The sequence below is a fragment of the Sphaeramia orbicularis genome, chromosome 19 (genome assembly GCF_902148855.1).
Source record: "Sphaeramia orbicularis chromosome 19, fSphaOr1.1, whole genome shotgun sequence".
NCBI classification, from domain to species: Eukaryota; Metazoa; Chordata; class Actinopteri; order Kurtiformes; family Apogonidae; genus Sphaeramia; species Sphaeramia orbicularis.
The window spans coordinates 14480938-14507494 of record NC_043975.1 but is presented as its reverse complement, the minus strand read 5'-3'; the positions used below and the strand labels follow the sequence as shown (position 1 = coordinate 14507494).

The window sequence follows — 26557 nt, the reverse complement described above, 5'->3', positions numbered from 1 at the left end:
CCTCCTCCTTAAATAATTAATAACAGTAATAATCTTCCTATTCTAAGCATATCTATACTAGTATATACTATAATATGCCTGATACTTATTAAATAATTTGGTTTCTGGATTTATATTATTATGAACAAATATAATATGATTTACATAAACACATAATACAGTAACACATATATGTAAATACATATTCATACACAGATATATATATATATATATATATATATATATATATATATATATATATATATACACACACACATACATACGCACATATACACATACATATACACATACCACATGTATACCACAAATTGGCAAATGCTATGGCTCTATGGGTTAGCTGTATTCAGAAAATGGTTGTTTTGCACCACTCTGGGTCTAAAAAAAAACCCACATGAAATGTCAAACATAAACACTGCATCACAACAGTACACTATAACAGTGAGCTTCTTCCAAAAAAAAAAAAAATTATATTTTTTTTCTTTAATGTGTGAATTTGCTGCTTTTACTTTTCATCTTTTTGCTCATTTATAGGTTTGGCCTGTTGGTGTTGTGATGGTGTCATGTTGAGTTCTGAGACCTATTGCCTGATTTTGTACCAGCCTTTTCCTATTAGAAGGTACACAGACCTTCTCTAACTATTTGTGCTTTTCAACCCGGGCTGTAAAATCATAAGATAGAATTTTATGAAATGTTTTTAGGCCACCTGTCAGCAGCCAAGCACAGCAGAGAAAACATTCTACAAATCCACAATTGACTGTATTAGTATAGACGTTTAGCCAATAATTACCACCAGGAGAAGGTAACTGCCTCTGTGTGTATTTTTATACCATTCCATCAACATGTAACGTGCTAAAGAGGGATACTAATTGCTATTAACCCAGTACACCATCGGTATTAGCACATATTTCTACATGGTGGCTTATAATGAACCAATTACAGCCGCAGAGCAGAGTAGAGTGTCCCTGTGGCCAATCCATTCTTAAAACCCATCCCAAAATACTAACTTATCTGCTAAATTTAACTTTTTACCTTTATATTCTTTCAATATATGTTGAAACAGACAAGCTAAGGATTATCCAATCCCATTATTTTTGCATCATTTAGTACAAGTCATACAGACATTACTATTTTTTATACATTTTTAATGTTTTTTCTATTGATTTCGATTCAGTTTTGCACAATTAATGGTTAACAGACTCTTAAAACCCATCCTGAATAGTATTGGTTTGATCTAAATCTAAATAAATGAGGTATATTTGACTTTTTGCAGGACAAATATTAAATTATTTCACCAATTGTTGAATATATTAGTAGGAAAACCACAGAAAACATGGAAAACCACAGAAAAAAAATATTTGATGGAAATTAGAAATACATGTGAAAACAGTTTAATAGAAATAAAGGAAATCAAACCATACAGCCCAAGTTTGTTCTAGTGGTTTTGGTTCTACTAATGGGTTGTAGTGTTGTAATGAAATAAATGGAAACCAATGCGCCTGTGATAAAAGCATGACAAAATCAGAACGCTACAATAAGAATTTCTGACAGAGCATTTATAAATGGTTTCATGAGTTAATACAGTTTGGAAAAATCACTGGCGGTCTGTCTGGTTTGGATGGAAAACACATCCAAGAATAGAAAAACTATACTTCGAAGGTGATTTATTTAAGTGCAACAGGTAAAAGATTTCTAGTTAAGGTGGTAAAAATTGAATTTTAATATAAGTAATGGATTTTTCTTTACTTCATCGATGTAATTAGTATTTTTATTTAAAAAATAATAACAATAAAGGTGAGGGTAAAACGGTTGGTTGTAAATAAATGGAATCTAATGTGAGACTGACTAGACTGAAGAAGTGAAGGAAAAGTAGAAACAACCATGTTTACTGATAATGAAACAGCTTTTTGAGCACAGCGGCTAATTGACTAGCCTCAGCGTGTAGAGGAATAGGTGTGGGAGGTGGAGGAGGTGGAGGAGGGTGATGAATTGACATATCGCTGGCACTGTGATGTTGATCCAGAGCAGAGAGCCGTGAGGTTTTCCTCCAGGGATCGGTAACCTTATTGTCCTGTGTCATCTCCTCCCCTTCTGTTCGAGGACCAGGTTGTCAACCTCTCCCCGAGGTCGCACAAACACCAGCCCCCCTTCTGCACATAATTGGATTATTTAGAATCATAGCAGCAATTTATTGCCCCACGTGGGGTCAAAAGTGAATTTAGTTGCCTGTCACGATTTACGGTGCTGTTATAAACTGACAGACAACAGCCTCTGTCATCAAATGCATGTTTTTGTCCACTTAGTACCAGTCACATACACTTTACATTGCAATCTGGCAAGTCATTCTTCCGCATGTTTCCAGTGGTTTCCATTTTATGTACAGTGATTTATAACCAGACTCATAAAATGTACTGCTGTGGGTTATTCTGAATATGTGTTTTGATTGTGTTGTGTGTTTTTTATGAAGTATGATGTTGCTTATTACTGCCATTTGCCTAGTGCACCCACTGCAAGAGAATTCCAATTTACTCCAGTTTCTCTACTTAAAATGGATATTGTTCTTGTGTTAAAAATCAAATATATATTTGGTTTAATAATTATTTGGTTCAGAAAACAGCAATGATATAATTTTGCTCTGTATCAATATAACAGTTATATTGGTACTGATACATTTGCTCATGCTAATGCTAGGAGCAACACTGGAAAAAATCCAAATCTTACAAAGTGTATTTTTCTCATTTCTAGTCAAAATATCTCCTCACACTGACAGTAAGACATAATCACCTAAAGAGTAATTTTTCAGTGAGATATAAGAACTTATTTTTAGATAATAGATCTTCAAAATCTTGTTTCAGGAAATCTTACCAAGATAATTTTCGCTTGTTCCATTGGCAGATTTTTTTTTTTGCTTGAATTAAGCAAAATTGAATTGAATTAAGGTGAACTGGGTGATTATGTCTTAGTTTAAGTGTGATGAGATATTTTGACTAGAAAGGAGAAATATACCCTTGATAAGATTTTGATTTTTTTCCCAGTGTATCTGTATCAGGATGTGGATTAATAAAATATGGTGGCAAAATTTTCCTACAGGGGAAATTAAGTCAGTTAATTTTTAACCTATAACTGTAAAATGTCTAATAGATGTTATTTTTTCTATGAAGCCAAACACCAGACCAAACTGATATTCTAAATTTATCCATTTTAATACATACAGTTCCCAGCCATACCATTAGCAGTTAGCATTAGCATGTAGCACACATTAGGACCAGTGACCACTCTGTTATTAATCTTAAAGTGTACTGGTACTTAATTAATGGCACTGGTAGAGCCAGTGAATGACAGCATAGTGACTCCAGACCATGTGGTGGCGCTGTTGCATTTCCAAGCTGGTTTTCCAACCTAGATGAAGCAGGAACAAAGCAGAATTTTGATCTGACTATATTAGATTAAAGCAGCAAAGTACAGTTTTAGTATTCTTCATGCCTCTACTTGTTTCCAACCTGTCAAACACAAACAGATGTAACATGCGCTGGGTCCGTTGTCCACCTTTCCTTTACTGAAATTTAATCTTCATGTCACCAACCTCAGCTCGACAGTGAAATACTCAGTGCTTGTCAGACACTAGTTACCCCCTTAGTCTGTCTATAGATAAATATATTGTATTAATAGCATTATCCTGTTGGTTTTTACTAAAGCTAAAGAAGTTGGATGTCGTGTCGTGACACCGTTGATGTAAGTAGCTGATGTAGGCCACTCTCAAATGTGACACGTCACAAATGACAAATGTCCAGTCTGTAATGAATTAACCTGGTTTCAGTTCCAGACATGAATAACAAAACCAGAAACTGACTCAACTCTGCAATTTAAACTTCAGAACTTAGATATCAACGAAAAACTTGATCTGCAGAACACATGCACATGACGTTGTCCAGTAGAGTGGGCGAAAAGACACCAGTGTAGCAGCTAGTTTTCCTAACCGCAGAGCAGAGGATGAAAAAGGCCAGAATGTTTGGCATTTATCATCTTCTGACAATAAGGAGTAATTTAAAACCACAATTAAACGTCTGGTTTCTTCAACTTCCTCTCAGGAGCACATATCAGACACAAGGATTTGACATTTATTTTGATCATAATCAATAAGGAATAATATAAAACCTGTTATCATGATAGTATTTTGGCATATGGCCCAGCTCAAAGTGATGTTACCAGCACACTACTGAAATAATAGCACCGCTACTCATAGTGATTCCACTGCCCGGCACTGAAAAACACTTTCCAAATCAGGAGTCTCTACTGCATAAATTTGTAACGGCATACTCAAGCGAGCTGCAAGAGTCTCCAAAAAGATTGTATTTTTGTATGGAAATGAATGGAAATCAATGGCTTCCAGCAATTTTGGGAAAAATGTGTGTTAATGTAAAATTGCACAGCATGCACCTAAAATGGATTTGTAGTTGGGGAGCTCACTTTTGCAAAAAAAAAAAAAAAAAAAAAAAAACATGGGTACAGTCCTTTAAAGTGAACCTGTTATAGAGGGTACTGAATGCTTGCTGTGCTGGGGATTCCCACATATGTTCCTGGTTTCAGTGGTGGTTTCATGGCTGCAGGCTGACGTGGTGTTATCTCACGCCGCTGTGGTAAGATGAGATGAAGTGGGGCAATAGATTAAATGGGTGGGCTGCATGCCTATTAAATCAGGAGCTGGCAGAGCAACACCGACTCAGGTTACTTATTCTCAAGTGACACCGGCGCACATGTGAGGAGCTGAGGGAAGCGAGATGTCTTTACTTCACGTCTGGAGTGTGACACTCTTGCTCTTTGTTTGTCACTCTGTAATTAACTGCTCATTTATGTGTTTTCTTTTTTTCTCTCTCTTCTAGGAGGCGGCCACATTTGCCAAAGAGCTGGGCTTTGGGGTGAGTTGACCAACGATTGCACACTAAACAGATCCTAAAGGTTTATTTTTGCTGATAATGAAGTTCTTTTTGGACAGTGATTGATGTGCTATTATACTCTCCAGGCCTTGCAGCAGTTGCTATGGAAACCTGGCAGTCGTCATGGTTTCTTTGTTCAGCCAGCTCTCTGTTATGACGCACTCTGCTAGGTCTGCACCCAACATCGCCTACAGATGTTATTTATTGAATTTTGAAAAGCCTCTTGGGAAGCTGAGAAGTTGGGCATGGTTTCAAGCCTTTCTCTGCAGGCTTGGGGCTCATCAGGTTGCCTGGTTAAAAAGCCTCCTCATTATCTTCATTGCACTGAGGGATGATACTGTATGTCTCCCCTTCTCTGCATTACACTACATCACACTGAAGCATTTTAATAACCAAATTACAGCCACCTGTGGTTTAAGCCCATGTAAATGAAAATTACAGTACTTGTTAGCCCATAGAATATGTGTTTTTAAGGGCCTCTTAAGTGCAAAATGCAGGTCTGTTTTTTCTGTTTAGCATATTCCTAGTGCTGCTTTTCAAAAAAAAAAAAATGAAAGAAAGAAAGAAAAAAAAAAACAAATAGCAGTGTGTGAGTTTCTGAAATGGGCTCAGGTATTTTAAGTGCCGTCTCTCTTTCAAAGCCGGCGCTGCCTTGAATATGGCTCTGCTCTGTGTGAATAATTGTCATCCAGAATCACTAACGGTGTGATCAACGTGACTGGAATAGAAATGCAATCCTGATGGCAGTGACAGGTTTAAGAGAGGAGAAAGGATGAAGGCAGCGGAAAGGGAAGGATAGGAATGAAGGGGAGGGGTGGTGGTGTTAGTGGTGGTGGTGGGGGGGGGGTTGCATTAAAAAAACACAAAGGGCAAAGTGTAGACTCTCCTAGTAGTTACAGTTCTTTGACATTTTCCATGTCAACCTGATTTGGCAGAACACTCTGCGAAATTGCGTTAGATGAATGTGATTTTTCAGGTGACATCAGTGCTGTGTACTGTACTTACTGCATTTCTACATGGTTGCAGTTCAAAGAGGTTTTCTTCACACATTTCTTTTTTCTTGTCACTTTCAGATGTCAATTTCACTCTCTGTGTATGAGCCAGTCCACATACTGTAGCTGTACAAAGTCTTCACGACATCAATATATACACAATCTACAGGATGCGCTAGGAATCTGTGACTATTATTTGATTCATTTCAGTTTTTTATTTGCATTTGATTTATCCTGTATTTAGCCAGGAGGATCCTATTGAGATTGAACAAAGACTTCCACATATAAAACACTCTAAATACATAAAGACAACATAAGAAGAGCAGTAAAAAAATAAAAAAAAATTATGTAAAGCAACATCATGTTCTTTTTTTCAACAGCGCATAAAAATCCTTTAAAGGTGTTTAAGAACCAAGTGTTTCAGAAGAAATTATGTTTTACATTTCATTCCCTGCCTATGGTGCATAAATACTAAAAGCTCTGAGTTCACATAGGGAACATTCAGAACAATTCATGCAGTCGATGCACTGCTGTAGTTACCAGTGCAATAAGATAAAATACTAGAGATGTATGTAGTTTGTTTTCATAACACCACTACCTATTGGCTGTCTTCATCTGATATTGATAATTAAAATGCAGTGTTTGAGGTATTAATATATGTTTCGATCTTGATCTCTGTTATTCTCCCTTACATTAAACAATCATACTAAATAAAGTCAAACTTAGCATTAATGTTTTTAATAATGCACCACAGTAGAGGGTTCCTTGTGCAATTTACTGTTATATACAATTTACATTTTTTCCTCTGAGAATTGGTATAACAGAAATATCCACTAACCAAACTCATATTTAACCCATAAAGACCCAGTGCTACTTTTGAAGCAGTTCTCTATATTTAACATTTCTTAAGTGATTTAGCAATAATTTTTTCTAATATTTTCCTTTGCATTTTGTGGGTTTTTTAATTAAAAAAAACCGGTATTCTCTTCATTTAATTCACTAATCATATAGATGTTCATAAAAGCTCAGATTTAAGTTGAGGGTTATTATATTCGAAACAGAAAAAACTTAAGAAAAACTGACTTTTTCAGCAAAGATATCAATAACTGAACGTAAAACACGTGTCTCCATCTATTGTCAATGATCCAACTCAAATGGGTCATATCTAAAGACCATGAAAAGATGACAAACTTGATTTTACACCAATTATTTACATGTATTGATATAATTAGTGGATCAACAGTTATTAAAGAGTTTAGATCAGTAGATGGTTTTGGTCGACGGTGGCTGGGTCTTTATGGATTAAACAAAGCACATGTGGATTATGCTAAATAAAGTCAAACCTAGCATTAATTTACTTAATAATGCACCACAGTAGAGGGTTCCTTATGCAATTTACTGTTATATGCAATTTACATTATTTCTCTGAGAATTGGTATAACAGAAATATCCACTAACCAAGCTCATATTTAATCAAACTGAATAGGAACCATGTCAATCAGAATTGTGTTAACAGTCTAAAATGACATAGTTATAGTGTACATAGTCATTTCAGGGAATCATAGAGATCCTGTCATTTTATATCCACACACTCCTGTTTCCAAACCTCACCTGATAACCTCAAACAGCACGGTGCTGATTATGTAGATCAGCACCATGTCAACAATCCAGTAGAGCTGTACATTCTAAAATATAGCTCCAAAGGATTACACTCATCACTCCACCTCAACACATTTAATTTACAATTATATAGAAGATAGAAAAGCAGCAGAATTGTGGTATTTTTTCCCAAGCTTCACTGATGAATTGATAATTAATTTTAACAGTTGGAAATAAGCAGTAAACTATTATGAGAAGAAATGGAATGTAATCTTCATAATTATGTTTTCATTAGTGTATAATCACAAGGGAAAGAGAATTGTGTTTGTTAACTTAGAAACAGGTGTTTATATCTAGAAAGTGAGTAGATCGCTGTTTATATAGTCTGATATGTTGCACTTTGTTTCTAGAGTAGCTCAAGATTGACGTCCACTTCTTGTTTTTCTGTTTTATATGTGGTGGCATTTAGTGTTAAGGTTCCATGTTTCAATGTGGATCAAAGTTTGTTTTAAGATTGAAGTTAAATCAGGTTATTACACCAGTTTTTGCTTTTTACCCATCCTAATACACACAGTTCCTAGCATTAGCATTATCAATTAGCATTAGCATTAGCATTTAGAGCAGGTCATTGACAGGAGAATTAACCACTTGATGTTGTGGAAAACCATGTGATCAACATAGAAAATAATAGTTATTAAAATAAACATTAAATTTTTCAGAACTGCAATATCCTGCTTACTATATGAAGAAAAATAAATGTAAAAAAAAAATGTATAAGTGTGTATATAAAACATGAAGTGTAATTGTCTAATGGTGTAGAAATGAAATCTTTATCATTAATGCAATAGGTAAATGTTTATGTATTGTAATGTATCAGCCAAATTAGCTATTTTGTGCATATTTAGCACTTAATCAGTGTTAATTGGATGTTGAATGACTAATTGCTTCAAAACTGCAATGTGCACATAATGCAATCACACAAAAGATAAGAAAACTTATAAAATCAATGAAAATGTAACATTTACATCACAAAACATGCTGACTTTTCATGCACAAATGGTCTTAAATCTTTATTTTCACCTGTTATGTTCTTTTAAAAGTCATACTAATAGTTATTACAAAGCCCCAATCTAATATATGTTATTTTGCTCCTATTTGTCAAGCTGCTGTGTACTCAGGAGTAATTAAAATTCAATAAAAGTCCTCCTTATTGGTCCATGTGTCAGCAGTACACAGTGTGTGATTGTTGCTGTCTAGTTATCAATATCGGACCAAAAAGCGCTGCTTGATGCACTTTGGATGTGTCGGTAACAGTGTTATCATCACATTATGGATGACAGCAGCACTTCTTCAGCTTAAACAGCAGATGAAAAGCAGATCTGATTGTGATCTGTTCCCTTTAAACGCTCAAAGAAATCTCTGCATCGACGCTCTAATTGAATCTTTCCCCGGCGGTGTTAACAAACAGCATGCACCAGTTTCTCACTGGCTTCAGTACAGAAACACAATTTAACACTTGTGTAAAGCTCTCACATCTCACAGTTTGATGATTGTGTGTCTGATCAATTGCCTCACTATCATAAATATTGCCATTTGTCAGCAGTCGGTAAAGCACATTGATCATATTGTTTGTTTTTCTTTGCATTGTTTAGCTGTAGGAAGTCTCAGGTAAGTGTATTTGCTCTGCCCGGCTGTGTTTACTGTGTGTGTGTTTTCTTTTTTTTTTGTAGCCTGCCCTGCTAAACAGTCATGATGCTTACCCTCCCACCTCTGGCCCTTAGAGCCATTTAGCCCCTAAACCTGAGTAGAGCGCCTTTTTTATGTCAGCGAACATAAAACCAAAGGGTGACAATGTGCCGAAGCCTTGTGTGGTTTTGCATTCGGCGTCTGGAGGAGTGCTTGTGGTTACATCCAGTCACAGTGACAAATTGCCTTTTTTTCGCCATCGCCTGCTAACAGCCTCTGAATTAACCTCACCATTAGCACTTACTTAGAGTGTTACACCCATTTTTCCTCTGCCCGAGGTCTCCCCGGACCTCTCAGGGCTGATTAAAGGACGTTTGGGAAGCATTTAGAGGTGTAAAAGCTCATTGGTTTGAGTGAGCCAGTGTGGCGGGTGGTATTGGGATGGAGCCTATCTCCCTGATTACTCCCATAACCACAGCATTTGTTGCCCCGAAGGTGCTCGAGTGTTACTTTGATAAAGATGCTCAAAGCGTCTGCAACCCTCTGTGAAACTTAGGGTCCACCCCAGTGGTGTTATTAAGCCTGTGCGTTGGAGGCTACAGCTGCTAATGTTTCGTGAGTAGATCCAGAACAGCTTATTTGGTCTTTTTATCTGTACAATAACAATACCATTTTAAAGCATTTGTAAACGATTTATATGCAGACTATTCATTAGGCTGTAAACCAGGCGTAACATGAGGGTCATACAGCTGTTTTACTGGGTAAAATATATGCCGATGATACAATATAATTTGTGAATTAATTTTTCTAATTAAAACAGACGAAAAGTGTTCTCATGATGTCTTAAAAAGCCATGTGAAATGCAAAAGAAAAGCATCAGTTGTAAAAGACGTAACAAGACAAAAATGACAAAAAAACATGAAACAGGATATAAAAAAAAAAAAGGCAACGAGACAAAAAATGACATGCATCAAGACTAAACAGTAAAGGACAAAAAAGGCTGCTACATACTGAAAATGACGTGAATGACACATAAAGAGACTTTGAGACAGTGTTTTGACATAGAAAAGCATCAATCTATGGAAATTCATGCCATATTTTTGTAAGTGTCTTTTGCATCTCCAGCTGAAAAAATATATTATTGATAACACATCTGCCAAAAAAAAAGTTCAACAGTGACATTTCTTAGCTAAATAATGAGCCCACATTTACCTTTACTATTTAGCATCAGATCTCATTGTCACTGCATCCATTTAGAAAGTCACAGCTGGGAATGGTATCACATATGAGTTGTTCTAAACAGGTTAGGCACTTTAGATTGACTGATTGAATCATTTACATTGATGCTACTAGCAAAAAACAACCAAATACACAGCCAGTCAAAGCCCCAAAATAAGCAAAACAAGACAGATAGCATCATCTTTATCCCAGTCAACATGTTACCTTTAATTCAATTATGCAAGCTATACAGTTTTAACATTAAAATAAATGGTTCAGCATACTTATATACATCCACCTGCTATGCAAAAGAACACACATTTACAACCATTCATTGTGATGTTATATAGGCATAGATTTGAAGAATGTCTTAATTACCCCTGCCCCCTGAAGGGGAGGCAAGGGGTGTTTTTGGTTCAGGTTGTTTGTTTTTTAACACTCTAGCACCAAAACTATTGGTTGAATTCATACCAAACTGGGTTTATTTATTGCCAGTGACCCAGAATAGATGTCATTACATTTTGGGAAAAGTAGGTCAAAGTTAAAAACTTTTATGAATTTTTAAAATCTTTTTTTCCCCCATTTACTTATAATGGGAAGAATTTCGCATGTCTGTAGCAGCAAAACTATTGGTGTAATTCATACCAACTGTAGTTTATAGATTGCCAGTGACCCAGAATACCTTTCATTACATTTTGGGGAACGTTGGTCAAAGTTTACATTTTTATGAATTTTTAATTTTTTTTTCTCCATTTACTTATAATAGGCAAAATTTCACATGTCTGTAGCAGCAAAACTATTGGTTGAATTCAAACCAAAGTTGGTTTATAGATTGCCAGTGATACAGAATAAATATGATTATATTTTGAAAAAAGTAGGTCAAAGTTAAAATTTTTTATGAATTTTTAAAATCTTTTTTCTTCTCCCATTTACTTGTAATGGGTGAAATTTCACATGTCTATAAAAACATCAATTTTATTTTAATTTACTTCAAACTTGGCACATATATAGAGGCAACTGATATGCTGACATCAGCACACACATAGACATGATGACATCAGCTGGATCGATGCCAAAATAAGTTACAATATGTGCGAGGGTTGGGGTTTGTTGTGCCTGGCACCACTTGTTATCTGTGCTTTGAATCAGTCTATTAAAGGTATGAATGAAACTACATATTTCAAGGGTGTCTGTGGATCCTTAACAAGTCTTAAAATGTCTTTAATTAAGGTCTTAATTATCCTTAAAATTGATAATTACTCCTTAATCTGGCACTCAAAGGTCTTTAAAAAATCCATTTACAAAAAGTGATATTGCTATAATTTCTTTGTAAATCCTTGTAAAGAATTTGTCAAATGTATAATTAGTATTTCTCATTTTGTCATAATGGACATGGGAATGAGTAGAGCTACATTCGTGGGTAGGGGGGTTGAGGTATGAAGTTTAACAGCTTGAATGTCAGTAGAAGAAACATTTGTCATGGACAAGTGGAAATGTAGGTGTGAAATAATTATGAGGTCTGTTGTACCTTTATTTATGTGAATGTAGGGTCTTATATTTGACAAAAGATGACTTAAAAAATGTCTTAAAACGCCATAAATTCTGCTTCTTGAAACCTGTAGATACCCTGATATTTTATCTCCTCAGGAATGTTACATAAATTTGCTGCTTGCTTGAAAATGCATTTGTTTTTACATTTTTCATAAGCTTAAATATTCCTTAAAGTCAATATTTAATTTCTCTATATGGACAAAAGTATTGAAACACGTTGAATTCAGGGATTTTGTCACTAAAATGGGACTGGGCTGCAAAATGATCATGTAAAATGTAATAATATGATTTCATGTTTTGATAAATATTATTTTTATTTCATCTTCAGGGTTAATTGTGTTTACTCTCTCTTCTACACTTTCAAAATGTGTCAGAGTTGTTTCTACTCAATTTTACTCGACACTAATTCATTTTTAATTGTTTTAAATGTGTTATTTTACTACATTTGTGAAATATTCATCATGTTCTAACCATAACTAATCATTTTAAGCAACAAACAGCTCTCTGGCTTTTCACTATTTATTTACTTGATGTACTTAATTAAAATTATTGACAACTAACATGAACATTTTTTTTTAATCATAGTAGTGTTTTATATCAACAGGAATGGGATACTGCCTACTTAAACTAACCAAATAACATTATTTATTCAGTTCTCATCAACTAATTCATAAAATATGAATGTATATAACCTTATAAATACAGGATTAATTGGCTCTCACATATATTTTGGTAATATACTTAGGTTTTGTTAACATTTCTGTAGGTCTCATAGCAATAAGTTATGTAGTGAACAATAACTGAGCTGTACAATGCATGTTTTTATCAATACTAGTTTAAAAAACAGGTTATATTTGAAGATATTAAAACAGCAGTGTCGTGTCTACGTCATAGTTGGAGGGAATATGAGTCTGACTACATGAATAACAGAAAAGTAAATCAAAATTGGCTGAGCATAAATTGGGAGACTGAACTTTGTCTCTGGTGTATTCTCCTCATTACTTTGCCAATAAGTGAACATGGCATGTTTGGAATCAACAGATTCATGTGATACCTCTGGCCTCCCTGGCTTAAAATCAGAGGCTTCAGAAGACAGTGAGGTTAATACCACATGATCCACCTCCACTTTCACAGGGTTGAAAGGATGCAGAATAGGCCAGGAACTGAGGAGAAGAGTCATTTATGTTTTAACATCATGCTTATATTGACTCACTTAGTTACGATACATGTTTACTAGATACAGAGAAGGTGAAATTGGACGGTATGCACAGTGTGTATGACTGATTTAATGTGAGATAAAACAAAGCAGATGTGTTAATAGCATACAGTGCTGTGCAAATGTCCTATTCCACCTTTAGTGTTGTGGTTTTTGCAGGAAGTTTTCCTAAGCTGTCATTTTTTCTTTGTCATTCAGCAGTGGCAAGACAAAATATTTTTCCGAAATTTCCAAATTTTCTGCTTGAATTAGTCATAAAATATGATCTGACCTGCATCTAAATCACAAGTACAGACAAACACAACCTAATAACAAGCACAAACAATTATAATTTCTCATCTTTATGGAGGTCTGCTGTTAAACATCCATAGTGCAGCTGGAAAAAAGGTAAGTAAATAAATTAGGGCTGTCAAAACTAACGCGTTAACGCAGATTAATCCATCGCCATGATTAATCTGATTAAAGTTTTAATGCAATTAACCCTTTGCAGCACAGAATGACTTTGAACATCTCTGTCAACGCATTTCGGGCCGTTTGTCCAAGCAGAGTTATTGTAGCATATGCACAAAAGGGCAGTTGATCCAGTAGTGACTGCAGCAGAACCAACCCATAAAAATGGAAGACACTAAACAGCACTTTGGCCCTCTGGATGGAAAATGAGGACATGAAACAAAACGAAACAGTCGACTGACATTAAGTATTATACACACTCTGCAGGAGGGAGTTTTCTTTTCACTGAAGCACTTCCATCTTAAAATACCACATTAACGCGAAGCATACGTTAGTCGGGGGATTCTGCTAGCACTTCGGCTAACACGTCGCCCAGCTTGTGACAAACATGTTATGTGTATATATATTCCCTTCTTTCTTGAGTCTGTTTGCAAACATGCAATCGTGTAAAATGAAACGTGATTAATATAGATTAACAATTAATGATATTATTATATCCACAGCGACCCTGTGATTTTAATCGTTTGACAGCACTAGAATAAATAAATACATGAAATATTATGTTATATACTGTACTATAATATTTCATTATTGGCGTGTGATATTAGGATGAGAACATTGAGTTTGACTTTATGCAGATCACATTTTATGACCAATTCTTGTAATTCTATACAGATTCTACAACATCCAAATTTTTAAGAAATTTAGTTTTTTAATGTTTTTTCATACTAATGTATCCAGTTGTATCTAGTTGCAGATGTTGCATCTATTCTTTGTATGTTTTTACATACTCTCCTCTAATTATGTGTGTGTGTGTGTGTATATATATATATATATATATATATATATATATATATATATATATATATGTATATATAGTTAACAATGTGCTCTTTCATTGTTGAAGCTCTTTATTTTTATTTCTCTCCAGATGTTCCTCATATTCTTGTAAACCTCACAGAGTTGCAAACTAAAGGCAGCCTAAGGCTTTGACATGGTACTATTTTACTACAGCATTACTACTGTAGAAGCCATTTTGAAACCACTTTACAGGTTGGAAATTTGACTTAGTGTGGCATTCTAGTTGAAATTTCCACACCATCACCTTCATAAAATAATTGGCTAAGTCATAATTTTCAAGCAAACAGTAAAGTATCATATACCCATATGTTTGGTTCATTTTGGAAAAAGTTGAAAGTTATGAATTATCCAATTAATTTAAGAAAGTGACTATTTGGGATCTTCAAAATTCTGACTTTTAACTTCTAATGGAATACATCTGCAACTACGTTTATCCTCAACCTCTAAATATCTACATGACACATTAAAACCCCTAATGCTACCATATTATCTCATATATGCACCTTCTAAAACTGTCTTTTTATGTTTTTTTTTGTGTTTGTTTGTTTTTTTTCTTCTATTATTCATACTGGTAGTAGTAGTATTTTCAGTTTTCAGTTGCAGGTTAATGAGGATTACGCCCCAAAATTCCTTGATTAAGTTCAAGAAAACATGATTTGGCTTAAAATAGACCAATTCACAACATTAACTTCATCCTAGAAAACCTTTCTGAGGGGAGACTTAGTTCTTTGTGCACATATCATCTAATATTACGCCTACACCTGGATGTAAATAGCATCTGCCTTATATTAATACTTTATTTATATTAACGTCAATGTATTATAGTGTCTTGCATCTTGTATTGATTTTACCACGACACATCTTGAATGGTGTAATTATTGGGTGAAAATCTGGGCTGGGTTGAACCCTCCAATGTCTAAGGATCCCAACAACGCCTCTGGTCCGCCCCACTGCGAGACGGCGATAAAGACATTCCACCTGCTCATAGTACATCATGATGAGTTAATAATAAAGTAGCACTGACAGGTGTGGGTTTTTTTATCCCACTCATGATCAAAGGGAAGCACTCGGGAGAGTTCTGTCGTCTCCAGGCGAGAATATCCATTCTGTGCAGATGCTGAGGAGAGATGGCCTGTTTCGGGAGGAGAATGATACAGTACATGCACAGAAGTAGCTCTATCTGACAACAGCATATCTTCACACGCTTATTTTCATCTCACTTAGGGAATATGACTTTCTAATATTTTGCAGCTCTCCTGTAACTGCATGGAAGCATCATTGAGTGCTCTTATTGATCTTTTTCATAGACCATCTGGTTTCATTATCACTTGATCTGTCTGGCAGGATAGAGAAAAAAAAAAAAACAGCTGACCTCTCTCAGTCACTCTTGTGATCTTTGATTAACTCCTCAGAAAATAGCTCTCGTGGTGCATTCTTCTGGGTGCTGTTAACCTGTACCTGCCTACCCTGTGGTGTGGTGTTTTTACAGACAGATGACATTGCAGAGATCGCAAAGAAGACCCAAAACCTCCCCAAGGAGAACACAAAGAGGCAGCGAATCGTGGTCTTCACTCAGGGCAAGGACGACACTGTGGCAACTGTTGGTAGGCCACTTTTATTTTCTATTTTTGTAACTTACCCACATAGATTTTCTCTTAAAGGGGACACATTCAGCTTTATTGTGTTATTTTCTCTTTTCTCTATACTTTACATAATACATACAACAGTAAAAGCAAAATAAGCAGTTTTTTTGTTTGTCTTTGCTCATTTTCTGTCTCATTCTTTTAGCATATTTTTCACACTTGCATTTGTAGCTTATCCATAAAAGGTCAAAATCTCCATTATTTCCCACGATAAGCAGGTTAAGAGTCAGATATTTACCACACAGAGGCATGTTCTGTTGTAATTGTTGTTGCTGAGGTGTTCGTGTTCATACTTTGCAAATGAGTTGTTACAAATTCACTGGTCTAGAACAATGGACCAGAGGAAAAATGACACAAAATGTATAAAATCTGTGTTGCATTCAGGTTTAGGCAGTGGAACAGCGCTAAAACGACTTAATTAGTGCTTCTTACATGACCATCATGATAAGATAAGATAAGATAAGACAAGACTTTTTTGATCCCACCATGGGGAAATTTCACAGTTGACGGCAGCAACATGCAACACACCAGTGCAAGAGAAAGGCAGGTAGAATTAAACATTCTTAAAAATTTCAATGGTATATACGTATTTACATCGTTCACATGGTTACATTAATAAAAACATGGCTGTGAATATAAAGGAATATGTCCCTTTACAAAGACTCCAGAGAACAGACATTTTATATGGATCACAAAGGGGTCATTTGTGTAAACACTGATCGTTTTAACCCCCTTAAACAATCAATCACTGTTATCGTTTTTCCACTGATGCTGGTCTGGTTGCCTCATTTGTCCCCTCACATATTCCACATCATATGCAACATGTACAGATGGGTTTAATAGAATATAGTAGAATAGATCTTTATTGTCACTGTCACAGGAACAATGAAAATTCGTTTAGCAGCTCTGCTCTGTTTAGCAGCAAAAACAATAGTGCAAAAAAGACTGTATAAAAATATCACACAAAATACTGAAAAATGTAAGCAATGTATGAAAGTTACAAGATAAAATATAATATGCATATACTGCTAAAGTACTACAAAAACTGCTGAAATATACAAAAAGCTAACTCTATACTACAGATAAGAAATATATACAACAAATAGGATATACATGCAAGGTAAGATTAAGAAAAACTAAGACAAATGAAGAAAGGTGCATGTGTTTTGACTATTGCACTGAGGTAGGGTGAGTATTGCACAGTCCATTACACTGGGAATGGTGATTGTCATTAATACGTTTCCATTTTAAGCAAAGAACCTGAAAAAGAAGTCACATTCTTCTACTTCTATTTGTCCATGGTGCCTCCAGAGTCGGTAGAAGAATGAGATGTAACATATCCACATAACAACATAACACATCCTTTTTAATTTCAGTGAATCACATGGACAGACCTATTTATTATTACATCATGAATTCTACTCAAAAATTAAAAGCATTTACTCATATTTAGTTCTTTTTCCATTTATTAAGACCCTTGTGCAAATATTTAATTATGTAACAAGATATTAATAGAAATGTATAAGCTAGAAAAATGTAAACAGAAAAAAAAAAAATTTGTAATAGTTGCGAACATAATAAATGTAATAAAATATAGGAAAATTTTGTACAGATGCTAATAAAGCTAATGCTAATGAAAAAGACGTCTTTTCTTAAAATAGGTTAACCGTTGTAAATATTTTAGCCCTTCAATGAGCAAAAATTCAGACATACTTATGATAAAAAGCTTTAATATAACATAACATGGTGAAGCCGCTGATGTCAGCAATATATTGGTTGCATCTATTAAAAAAAAAAAAAAACAACAAAAACATGAATGTAGACAAACATAGCTACTAAAACCGAACACATAATACTCTGTCTGTCTGGATGGGAGAAGCAAACAAACCCTGACATACATATTTAAAGATGGAAGACTTTAAAGTTAACCTCTTAACATCCACCGGGTCATTGCCTAACCCATTGTAAGGTTTGGGTTAGAGTTACATTTGAGCCATGTTTAAACTGATGTAGTTTAGATTATGTTTCAGTCACATGTTAAGTACAGAAACTAGAAGATGCTCCCTTTCTAATGGAGCCTAATACATGCATATTGGATGTAGAGTTTCAGGACAGAGTGGATGCCAAAGTCTAAAGCAGAAAATAAGGCTCACAATTCAGTATGTAAGGTTCGCATATGCTTGTGTTTTTTGTGGAAATCTAACTCCATTTCTAAGCTAATAGTAGCTAGTGCTGCTGCTGTAGATAAGCTAAAGAGAGGCTTTGAAGGAATCCAATTTTTTTTTAGTTTGTTTTTTATAAATAACAAGTCAACTGTTCTACATAGAAATATGTTTACCGAAACATTTTAGACTTAGACATTCATTAAATTAGAAACTGAGTTGGCTAATATCAGCTAACGACTACTGTTAGCATTAGCACAACACATGCATATGGGCTGGGCAGGATATTAAATTCATTCCATTACTCGAGGTTTTGCTTTCTGACAATTGTTAAAAATGCCTAAATCATAAAATCCAGATTATTCCTGTGGAGACCTTTATTGCTCAGCAAAAGTTCTAAATGTAACCTGTTTTTTATTGTAATTTATTAACTGTGAATGTGTTTCTCCAGGCAGATATTGCACATACGAGGAGCGACTGAAAAGTTTTGAGCCTAACATGGAAAGGATTAAGATACGAAGACCAAATTTGGTCCATGAAATCTTTCACATATCTAAATCCTATTCACTAAATTTCTTGATCATAGCAATCTTTTTCCCTGTTTTACAGATCCCTGAACTTTCTGTATCAAGTGTTTCCTGGAAAATGGACAAACTTGAGTATCGGGCTGTCATCAAGTACGCGTACGACCTTTGCCTTCTTAGGGGTTGGTGACATGGGATGTTTCCATTGTTTTTGACTGCTCCTTGATCTCAGGTTGATAGTGATGGACCCAAGTCTCATCAATAGTTACAAATCAGCCCGATACTCAAGTTTGTCCATTTTTCAGGAAAGACTTGATACAGAAAGTTCAGGGACCTGTAAAACAGGGAAAAGATTGCTATGAGCTAGAAATTTAGTGGATAGGATTAAGATATGTGAAAGATTTCATGGACCAAATTTGGTCTTCATATATTAATCCTTTCCATGTTAGGCTCAAAACTTTTCAGTCACCCCTCGTAGTAAAGGAAAAATGTTTTAGAGCAATTAAAAACTTGAAATTTTTTATTTTTTTTTATTGTGTATGGAATTTTTAAATAAATAACATACTATATAACAAGTAACACACTCCTTGTATTAATAACGTTAAATGAAATGCATGTGAAAGATGACACCAGAAAAAGTGTGATTTGCGACACAATAAAATAATAGAAAGCATAATACGAAATCATAGTTGTTGTTGTTTTTTTATAATCAACTGTTTTTATTGAATTTAATTTTCAGTTTGCAAGAACAAACAAACAAATTCAACATTACACAACAAAAAGTGTACACTACACCTACGTTACACACAGAACACACCCCTCTGCCCCCCTCCTTTCCCACCCTTATTCCCCTTGTGGGACACACAATCTGGTATTGAGCATCTGACAAGTAAAGTAAAAATCTAAAAAACTGAATAAACAGTTATTGATCAGGATTACAAACAGAACATATAGAGTTACCATAGATGAAATTCTCAAAAGTCATGACAACAGTTTAACATCCTCTGCAGCTTTTTTCCCACATCTCCAATGTTCTAAGCTTAGCATTATTATTAATAAATAGAGGCTGATGACCACTCCAGATAGATCACCTCGAGAAGGGCTTGTAGCCATTGTTTTATTGATAACTGGTGGGTATCATAGTTGTTTTTTTAATGATCATATCTATATCATAATACTGGAAGGTCTCAGAGCGTCTATGTGTGTGTATCTGCACAGTTCTGAGAAACTGAGATGTTTTTAACTGGACAATGTGGTACCTACAGTAGAGGAACAGTCCCATTTCCATATTAAATATCTCGGCAAGTTGATAGAACCAATATTTTGGGAGATATTAGTAATTTTTTAATACAATAGCCTTACAATCATGTTGCTATGCCCATGATGGTTGATGCTGCATGACAGGAAATGAAGTTAAAAACAGGAATGACGCATTTACTAACTTCAGTCCCTAGATATCGGCATTAATATGACCCACAGTTCCCTGCAGGTCAACGACCTACAAGTGTATAATGTCATATTTGTGAAAACTGGCTGGTCATCAACGGCCTCTTTGACTCTGATGCTGCTTAAAGACATGTAACAGATAAATATACAGATTTTTTTTTACTGCAAGAAAGTCCCAGAGTAAAAGAAAAGGGACCTGAAAATGTGCAGATTAGCTTAAATGTGACTTGTACCCACCCCATTTTTGGCCCCTTTTGGACATCTTTACCCTTCACTTAAACCTCACATCTCCAAACTGCAGAACCGCCTTAAATAGATGGTAGATCTCTGTCTGAAGAAAGCTGAGTGCTATCAGTGATTTCTTTGAAGTTAACCTCAAATATTGACACCAGATGTTAAAAAAAAGAATGCTTGCTCTACATTCTGTCATTTCAGAGCATAAAAGAAGTGAGTGGGATGCAGAGAGCAGGCATTGATTTGTGAAGTACTTCTAACTTTGTCTTGGACACACTCCAGGCCAGTCCTCAGCAATTTTTAATGTATCAACTCTTACGTCCTGCTCTTTTTTTTTTTTTTTTTTTTTTTTTGTGTGCAAAACGCTGGCAGTGTGACCTTGGGGAGAGGTTGACGATGCTGATCCTCGAGTCAATCCCGTTTCCTTTGATACGAGGCATATTTGTTAGTCAGACATTAAACGGCAGTGTCATCATAACTGTGCAGGCAGGGGTTGCTGGTTTAAGCGTTGTGGGGAAGAGACGATAGTTTCCGATTACTGCTGGGAGCCGCTGCCTTTGTTTGGAGCCACAGGGCGTCTCTCCTCATTGCCCTTGCAGTTCACACTCATCGAGCACGGGGAGAGATGGCCTCAGGTAAAGACTCCAACATATCACTCATCACTGGGGACCAGAGACAGAGCACAGATACAGCACGACTCCTGCTTCACATGTCCTCAACATTACACCGGTCTCATCCTGAACCTCCAGCACTTCTAATCAGTCAGTAATTAAACGTGTCTGCACTGTAGTTTCTGCTAAATATATCCCTTATTTCAACCAAAAAATGCTCCCAAACACCTGAAGTAGTTGTGTAATCGCATCAATAGTATCAAAACCCACTCTGTTCTAACAACAAAATGTTAAAATACAATCATCATGGCTTTAAAAACACTGAAAACACTTGAACCTACAGACTCTGAGAGCTGATTAACATCCTAGAGCGTTACATCACAAAAAATACATTTCTGCTCTGCAAAAATTTTATCAATTTGATGCGCATGAAAAACTCCAAGACATTAATTTAACATCAGATTTAACAAGGAAAACAACAAGTTGGCGTTTTAGCATGAAAAATGAATAATGAAGCAAATCCAAGCATCTATGATTTTTCTCACTGCATTTTCATCCACTTGATTCTCCTCATTGATAGATATCCATGCAGTCATTATTCCGACCAAGTTTCATAAAAATTGATACATCCGTTAATTCAACAATTACATTAAATCAACTGTAAAATGAATTAAATTACCTAAATATTGTCAGTATTTTCATCTGTATCAGTGATTCATATATTAAATCACCATAACCAGGCTGTCACAAATTTTTTGATGATTAATTGTCATACAAATAACGTGATTAACATTCATCCATTCATTAATTTTCTGAACAATTTAGTCCTTGTGAGGGTCGTGGTGTTTGCTGGAGTCTGTCTTGGCTACCAACGGGCAAAGGCTGGGTATACAGAACAACCATTCACACCTACAGGCGATTTAGACTGACCAGTCAACATATGAAGGTGTGTGTCTTTGGGGGGTGGGAGGACACCAGGGAATAGGGATGAGAATCGAGAACCGGTCCCCAGTAGCTCAGTTCCTTGGAATCTTTGGTCTAGTTGCTTAACAATTCCACTTACCAGTTCCACGATGTCATCACATCACATGCGCCCCCGCTTTATTTCCATATTTTGTTTCAGAAATGCTTTAAAGTATGGCTACATTTCACTAGTAAAGACGACACTAGGGCCGTTTGCAACAGTTGCAGAACTTCCATTATGACAAACACAAACATTTAACCATAGCATCCAATTAAACTACACATCTCCTCACTGATAGATATCCACTCAGTCATTATTTCTACAAAGTTTCATAAAAAGTGATGCATCTGTTCATGAGTTTTGCTGATTATATTCACAGACTTACAACTGTGATAAGTTTTCTCATTTATGTTAAGTTACACATTTTCTTCTCAGGGCTCTTTTTTTGTTTCGATACTGAAATTCTTCAATAGGTGCATTTTCGGTGCATGTTTAATTACTGAAGGTCTCTGAGCAAAGGCTTTTGAAAGGATCTACTTGATATAATGGGATTAATTATATATTTGACCTATACTGTTCCAATTAGTATAACATATAAGAACACAGTCATATAGTATATTATGTTCGTAGCTATTAATGAACAGAAAATAGTATTAAAAAGTGCATTACAATGACCCCACCAGGCTCTAATTGGAAGCCCCTTTTTATAAACCCAGCAGATGAGATTTTTCATTTTAAAGTGGAATTACTGGAAGTAAGTTTCCGTTCATTATACACTGAAAAGAAACGTCTTTGCAGACGCCTGCCACTTAAAAAGAAAAGGAATTCATCCATTGTGCTGGAGGTGATGTATAATTCCTGCCTGCTTCTCTCATTGCTCCAGCGTGAAGACAGAGCCGAGCGCCTCTGTGAACTTTATATAAAATACATGATGAATGCAGGCGGGATGAAAGACAATGTGTTTCAGATGTCATCTACAAAGGCAAACATGATAAATGTCATTGACTGTGCTATCACTGCAGCGGAGCACTTACAGTAGTAGGTGAAGCAGGACTGGTGTGTATGTGTGTGAACATCGCTATTCATGCCAGCCAAATAAATGTCAATGTAAAAAGAGAATTAAAGATTTTCATTTCCCAGAGGCGGCGCTCTAATAAACTTGATCTCTCATTTTGTTTGCAATTTGTCCTCCTGTCAGGATTTGATCATTTGCCAGCCTCTGCATGTCATGTTAAACCATTTTATAGTGATTAAGGATGGGAGGTTGCCTTCCCCCGTGGTATAATTCTCCAAAAAGAGATGTCAATTTGTTATTGTTCTCTTTTTTTCCCCCCTGCCCTTCATTTGGAGCTGTCTTTCATCACACCACTGCTTCAAACGTGCCTTTTAAGAGCTGGGAGCAGGGGGAAATAGCCCTTTATTTAGCTGCCACTGACACTGCTGAACTACACTGGGCTTTTGCTTATACTCCCATTAAAGCAGTAATTAAGATCATTGTGCCTTGAACCTTAACAGTGAGGAGATCTAATAAACGATCATTCAGCCGGGGTTGCCGCTCTAATCGCTGATAAGGACTTGATAAATCCTGAGTCGGCTCCTCAGTGAGTTTTAGGGCTCTAGAGGGGCCAGAGCAGGCAGATTTTAACTCAGAAAAAAGACCTGATCTATACATGTTAATCACATGAGGTGGAAAACGGAGCTGGCTGGGAGGCGAAAAAAGCTCTTTTCTTTAAAGGATTTTTCCTCAGCAGGGTGATTTGTCAAAGTTAGATTAAGCCTTGCAGAATTATATTAGATTTACTCAAAGAAATCTTAATTCCGTGTTTAAAAAGAAGGATGTTTATGTTCTTCAGTCCATATTAGACAAAATCAATTAACAGATTGCGCCATGAGAAAAGACCTCCTCTCTTTTTCTTGGCATCTCACGTCAAAGTGTTTTCTTTCATGTCTCTCTGAAAGGATATTGGTTGGCGATGATCTTTTGCCTGTGGTTACAGTAATTACAGGCATATGTACTTTTTTTCCTAACTCGATTGTGAACAAAGATGCTGCTTATGATAGGGAAACAGATTGAATGTCAACTTGCTCCTAACCTGTTGCGTTTGCCAAGAAAGCGGTAACGTTGTTTTCCTCTCCGAGGCTGAGAGTTTGGCTGAGATGCAGCAGGAAGCGATCCAATAGAAGAAGAAGAAGAAGAAGAAGTATTCTCAGAGAAGTTTCTCACATAGAGATGTTAAACTCTGCAGAGTACATCAACTCATGGCTTTTAGCAAAGTAGTCATATACAATTACCAGTCACTTTGGCCCAGGATTTAAGAAGATGTTTTAATTGAGCTGCAGTGAAAGAGCATCCAGATCCTTCATTTATGCAAAAGTGTTGATACTGTACTGCCAAAAGAAAAAGTAAAAGCTTTATGTTGCATCTATGCATCTAATTTTGCGGTTTTTGTGTAAAATGCACTGCAGTTGACACATTCTCTATCGCTCATTCAGTCATTTCAACTAGTAGCAGATAAAAAAAGTAGTCAGAAAGTAGTCAAAGTCCAAGATTTCTGTTGAACATGTGGTGCCAGGCACAACAAACCCCGCCCCTTGCATGTATTGTAGCTTATTTTGGCATCGATCCAGCTGATGTCATTATATCTATGTGTGTGCCGATGTCAGCATATCAACTGCATCTATATATGTGCCAAGTTTGAAGTAAATTGAAACAAAATTGATGTTTTTATAGACATTTGAAATTTTGCACATTGACATTGAACTTTGACCTACTTTTCCCAAAATGTAACCACTTCTATTCTGGGTCACTGGCAGTCTATAAAGCCAATTTCCTATGAATTCAACCAATAGTTTTGCTGCTACAGACATGTTAAATTTTGCCTGTTATAAGTAAAAGGGAAAAAAAAAAGATTTTAAAAATTCATAAAAAACTTGAACTTTGACCTACTTTTCCCAAACTGTAATCAGATCTGTTCTGGGCCACTGGCAATATATAAACCCAATTTAGTATGAATTCAATCAATAGTTTTGCTGCTACAGACATTTGAAATTTCACCCATTACAAGTAAATGGGAAAAAAATATTTAAATTCATAAAAAATTTGAACTTTGACCTACTTTTCCCAAAATGTAATCAGATCTATTCTGGGTCACTGGTAATCTATAAACCCAATTTGGTATAAATTCAACCAACAGTTTTGGTGCTAGAGTGTTAACAAACAAAGAAATTAACAAACTGAACCAAAAACAATACTCCTTGCCTCTCCTTAGGGGGCAGGGTAATAAATCTGACAGAATCAACACAACAGAACAACTGATCCTGAGGAACGTTTGACATCATAAAGCTAAACTGGAATATCCAACTAATGAACATAATTAATATTTGCCGCTCTACATAAAGTAACTGTGGTGTTATAAAGTACTGTATGTAGTTTATTTTCCAACATTATATCACTACGTTACCCTCTTACATTCTCCTATTATTTGTGATCTTGTGGTTCAGCAGACTGGATGGATGAGTTTGGTTTTTTTTACCTTCGGTTTCATTCAGAGACATAAAAGTGTGTATGTTGGATTAAATGACAGACTGTAGAGCCTCTGTAAATGGGCCTTATCTGTCACATCACCACAAATTGTTTCTTGTCTTACAAAATGACCGTTCTGGTGTTTTCGATCGTATCAGATGGCTTTGTAATTTACTGGTGTATGGATAAGGTGTTAAAGATCATCACAGAGGTCATTTGATTGTTATGAACCAACAGGTTTCACAAAACAGGGGTTTGTTCAGTAAACGGAGCCACTCATCATGCAAAAATTCCAGACTCCCTTTGTCTATGGCATGTTCAGTTGCAATTACATTCTTTCATCTTTAGAAAGAATAGTTTTAAAAATAGTTTGGTGTAACTTTCCAAAAGGTGTGTCCTCACTGTTTGAAACCTGCCTGTTTGGTGTATCAGAGGTTTAACAGCTGCAGATTTGCTTCCAGTCAAACCTAAAATACTCTACTTGTAGATTTTTTAGATTTTACATTATACTTTAGATTTTTATTCTTTTTTTTAGAACTATGTATTCATTTTTGCTCTTATACTGTAAATTCACATCTTTTTATTTCATTTATACACCGTAATGGTCAGAACCTAATTGGTCTAACACCCTAATTTCATGCATATGATTGTGTAATGACAGTAAAATCTAATGTGATTCTGATAAAAGTCTAAAAGTTTGGGCCAAATAAGGTAAATGTGACATTTCCCTTAGACAAATCACATATCTGCAGCAAAACGTGTAGTGTTGCATGTTTCATTTTCATTTTAAGTAATCATTTGATCTTATTTGATTTAGGGCATCAATTTAATATATGATGATATCAGACAATGAAAATACGTAAATAGGCTACACTGAAGTCTCTGTCTGTTCAGAGTCATTGCAGATGTCTCTATCTTCAACTTGACCACACTTAAAGTGATTTTC

General features: G+C 35.6%; 1 protein-coding gene across 3 annotated transcripts in view; it reads left to right on the top strand.

Moving 5' to 3' along the window:
* Positions 1-26557, top strand: part of LOC115410097 (adenosine kinase-like) — a 247018-nt gene that overhangs the window by 207330 nt on the left and 13131 nt on the right. For all 3 annotated transcript variants that reach the window (XM_030121542.1, XM_030121543.1, XM_030121544.1), the window contains 2 exons: positions 4878-4913; positions 15994-16108. In XM_030121542.1, the coding sequence (XP_029977402.1) occupies positions 4878-4913; positions 15994-16108 (151 nt within the window). The remainder of the gene's footprint in view (positions 1-4877; positions 4914-15993; positions 16109-26557) is intronic.